The sequence below is a fragment of the Arachis ipaensis genome, chromosome B02, assembly GCF_000816755.2.
Source record: "Arachis ipaensis cultivar K30076 chromosome B02, Araip1.1, whole genome shotgun sequence".
Lineage (NCBI taxonomy): Eukaryota > Viridiplantae > Streptophyta > Magnoliopsida > Fabales > Fabaceae > Arachis > Arachis ipaensis.
In genome coordinates, this window is record NC_029786.2 from 75,141,949 (window position 1) to 75,146,887 (window position 4,939).

The window sequence follows — 4,939 nt, forward strand, 5'->3', positions numbered from 1 at the left end:
TTATTATTATTATTATTATTATTATTATTATTATTATTATTATTATTATTATTATTATTATTATTATTAAAAAATATGTGTGTCTCTTTAAAAAATGAGGTATTGAAGGGGAAAAATTAACAAGACATGTTAATAGTAAAAAAATGAAAAGAAAAATCGGTTGTTAAATACTTATTATCAGTTATCATAATTAAATTAGTCCTTCTAGTTTTCATTTTAGAATTAAATCAGTTCTCAAAGGAGGAACCAAATTGATTGAAACACTTTATGTATCATGAGTTCATGACAGCTTGCCTAATATGGCATATGCGTTGTACTTAAGGTTTTGTCACTTTGTGAAAATTTTTCACTAACACTGTATGACCAATCAATTGATAGAAGGACTAATTATAACTTAAGAGATTATTTAACACTGATAAACTAACTTGACGAATTCATTAATTGAAGAACCATTTGATTATTAGTATCACATATAAATTTAGAAACTAATTTGACTGTTTATCTCTTTATTATAACTTCTAAATTAGTAAATTTAATATGGTGGTTGTCATAACTACTATTTGCATGCATGTTCAGAGAGAATGAATTTTAGTTTTTTTCCTAAAAAATACTTTTTTTTAACAAAAATACTGTATAAACACTAACTATTAAATCAATTATTATGTAAAAATGTCAACTTTTCAATTAAATATCAAAAAATTATTTAATATTTATTTAATAGAAAAAATATATTATTTTAACTATACCTACATATAAAGATAATTGTGGTTGTTTGATTTGAATTTTTATTTTTTTCACAAATTTCTTGTCTTTCTTGCATAATTTTAGAAAAAATTCAGACACCAAAATAAAAAATAGTCAAAATTTTAATTTAGTTTATTCGAGTTATATTTCTTACAAATTTTTTAGTTATTGAGTTATAATTTTTTTTGTATCATATAAAAAATAATCAATATAAATGTAATTTGACAGATATTAAATGCTTGACTAAGCACAAATATTAATAATAAATGTAGCTCATGCAATATTACTGAAATAGTGAAATGAAAAAAAAATTAAATTAAATTAAATTACTATACTTTTAGATGTATTAATTATATTTATTTATTAGAAATTTGATTAGCTAATATACTTCAAAATTTAAATATCTAAGTATATTAATATTAATATTTTTTATTATTTTGCTATATTATTTTGCCACCACTTCTAAAATTTTTTGGATCCGTCGCTGGATACTTGTATTCCATTTGCATTGATATGCACTTATACTATCTTGCATTACCCACACTCTCTCCCCATTGTTGCAATTTTTGCACTATTGATATGCCATTTGCTTCTACTTTTTTCTCACTTGCATGTTGTAGCTACCATGTAATTGAGACCCTCATTATTCGGCATTAACCCACCCATACTTTATTTTTTTTCTTATCTTTATTTCCGGGTTACTTTTCTTCTTTTTCCCCTTCTTTCAGGATGGCCACCGAGAGGGGAAAGAATATGAAAAGTTTGATTATATTACTTATAAAATTTGATTATAAATAAATATATGATCTTGACACATTTTAATACGTATCTATATATCGGTTATTGATTTTTTTTATCCACTGTAGCATGTTGTTTTTTAACAAATATAGATGAGATTAAATGTGTGAGACGATATGAGAGAAACCTACCAAAAAGCATTTACAGAAACATATGTTTTGATGAATCTCACATTATTAATTTTATGTACACCACACTAATCTTCGGGGAGGTGTTTGTTTGTTTGTTTTTTTTTTTGGTGACTCGGGGAGGTGTTTGTTTAAAAGTATGTATTTAGAGAATTCGTCAGAGAAAATATTACTTGATATAATATACTCACACATTTGTTTCAAGATTTCAAAAAGTTATCACGTGCATCAATTATATATTGTTCCTAGGATTCAAATTTTTACAATTTAAAGTGAGATTTTATTCATACCAAGATTTTTTTATGGCTGTATTTAATGGAAGTATCTTTTTATATGTATTTTCTTAATGTGTCTCCTTATATATATATTTAAAATATAATAATTAATTATTGTTGATAATAAATTGGCAGATAATATATTGGTATTCTATATTTTTCTATTTTTTAAATACAGTATTACTAAAAAAATATAATTCCTGAAAACAATTTTTCTAACTAAAAAAAAAACTCTTTATAATTGGTAAATAATAGAGGGTTTAATCATGACTGAGAATTATGATGCTAATAGAGGCATACATACAGTAAGCGAAATTGTTGTCATCTATTTCCAGTCAAAAGATCTGTACGTTTGTTTGAGTTCCAAGTAAGAGATATTTTAGTAAGAATAAGTATTACGAGCAAACACTTTTCAACTAATAAAGTAGTTAATAATTGTTTATTAAAATACTCCAAAATAAAAATAATAAAGGCATATAATAAAACTCAAGTAAGTTCTTGAATTGGAAACAAAATATAACCAATTTAGGGATATAATTTAAATTTTAGGATTTTAGATTTAAAATTTAGAATTTAAAATTTAGAGTTAAAATTTAGAATTTAGAATATGTGATTTAAGATTTAAAATTTAGAGTTTAAAATTTAGAATATATCATTTAAAATTTAAAATTTAGGATTTAGAATGACTGACGATAGATTTTTGGCGACAGCAATCGGCAATTACAAAAAGGTGGTCAGCGATAGTTTAAGTTAGTATTAGTGTGTGAAATTGTGATGCTGAAAGAAAGGAGAAAGAAAATTAAAGGAGGTGAAAGAGTAATTTTAAAAAAAATGTGAATAAGTGAGCTTTTTATATGTTTTTTTTTTACAGAAGCTTTTTATATGTTTAAATACTAGGACTAATAATTTTTGTGATTTATAATTATCAAATAGTCATTAATGATAGTTTTAATGGTATGAAATTGATGTGAGATTTTATCCAATGACTTACTTTTCTTTATTAGTTACATACTAATCAAAATTTAACAAAATTACTCACCCTAGACTTTTCCTAAATAAATTGCTTGGGATTATTGTTGGCTGCAATCATGTTAGTTCCGTTACAACTTACAACCACATGTCAAGTACATGTGTGTGTGTTTTTTTTTTTGGAGGGAGGCGGTTGGTTGAAGGAAGAGAGAAGGGGGATAGAAGTCTTAATCATACAATTTTTTACTGGAAATCATTTTAGTTATTCAAAGTAAGAGATATGGTCAAACATAAGTGTTTTTTGTAGGGAGAAGATAGTATTTGAAATGTGAATTTCAGCACCTAATTTAATTTGCCAAATGTCAAGACATATTTTAACTCTAAGATAATGTTTGGTGGAAAGATAGAGATGAAAAGACTAAAATTAAAAAACAGAAATTAAAAGATAGAAATTAAAATAAATCTCAGTATTTTATTTGGTGTAAAATATGAGACAGAAATTAAAACAGGAATAAAATTTTAATTTAATTTGTATAAAAGGTAAAATTAGAATTAATTAATTGAAATGAGAGTATTTTAGATATAAAATGTTATTAAAGTTTCAGTCTTTATCTTTAAAAATTTTAATTTTTGTGTCCCTACTTTTTGAAAGTACTGAAATTTTGAAAATAGAAACAAAAATTTTAGCACCAGTCTCTGAACCAACAAATATGATACTGAATCTCAATCTCTCAGTCTCTGTCTCAATACCTCAAAACAAACGCTACCTAAAGGAATGAGATCACAAACCTTGTTACCTAAAGAAATTTCACCGTGCTGTGGATTTTTTCTTAACAGGCAATATAGTTAATCAAATTTATTTTTCCAATTTCTCTCTTGATTACATCATCATTAGCAGCAGCATCAATATAACATTATCTCATCTTTTTTTCACCACCACCATCACCACTACATCCTCTTTTATTCACTATTATTGTCACCACCATTACCACCACATTCTCCTTTATTCACTACTATCACTCGCCTACTTCCAATCCTTTGGTATTTAGCTATAGTTGATTATGATTCTATTTTTATTATTGTTATTGGTATTGCTGTTGTTAGTAGTAGTGGCGGCAAACGGTACAGGAGAAGGTATAGGTATAGGTGTGATGGTACAGGTAGATGATGATGATATTTGTCATGACAATTGGGGTTGGGGTTAGAGAAGAAAATATATTACTCTAAAAAACTTAACTTTAGCGATAAAACTGAACTTATTTTAAACCTCAAGATAAAATTTAATCAAATTGAAAGTTAGCAATATTTCTTTTAAATGTTATGAGATACTTTTTTGTTCAACAGTGCATATCGCGCATACCTGAATCATATAAGAGATATTGGGAATACATTGTACACCTAAACCTTTTGAAAAGGACAAAGAAAAAAGAAGTCATGATAGATATCAAATTAAATAATGTTAAATTGAGTTAATGTGATAAGCATGACCTTTTTTTTTTTTTGTTTCAATTACTATAGGAAAGAAAGTCCTTGTCCAAAACCAAACAGCGTCAAATTGCAACAAGAAGAGAGCACCAAAGTGGTAATAACAGCACCTGTGCATCTGCTTGATTATCTTCGCAAAACCATCGTGGAGGATGATGGTTGCCAGGAAAAAAAATCCAAATCCGATGCTAGTAGTGTTGATCACGGCATCATCACACACAGAAACATCCAGGAGCTAACAGCAACAGGGATTCATTTGAAGAAACTCGATTCTCGAAATCCGAAATATATCAAATTCTCTTCTGGAGGAATATTTTCTGTTGGTGGCATCCTAGAGCTTCCTGAGATCACCGTAGATGACACAACAGCGCCTACTTTCCTTAACTTGGTAGCTTATGAGATGTGTCCTGATTTTCAAAATGATTATGGGATTAGTTCCTTTGTGGCCTTCCTTGACTCACTTATCGATCAACCTGAGGATGTCAAGAAACTGAGATCTGCTGGGATTATGCGTAACGCACTTGGTAGCGATGAGGAAGT

The 4,939-nt window shown here is 27.2% G+C and overlaps 1 protein-coding gene across 1 annotated transcript in view; it reads left to right on the plus strand.

Moving 5' to 3' along the window:
- Positions 1–4,939, plus strand: part of LOC107627376 — a 6,156-nt gene that overhangs the window by 714 nt on the left and 503 nt on the right. The window contains exon 2 of the mRNA XM_021115959.1: positions 4,433–4,939. This exon is cut by the window's right edge and continues 503 nt beyond it. Coding sequence (XP_020971618.1) covers positions 4,433–4,939 — 507 coding nt within the window. The remainder of the gene's footprint in view (positions 1–4,432) is intronic.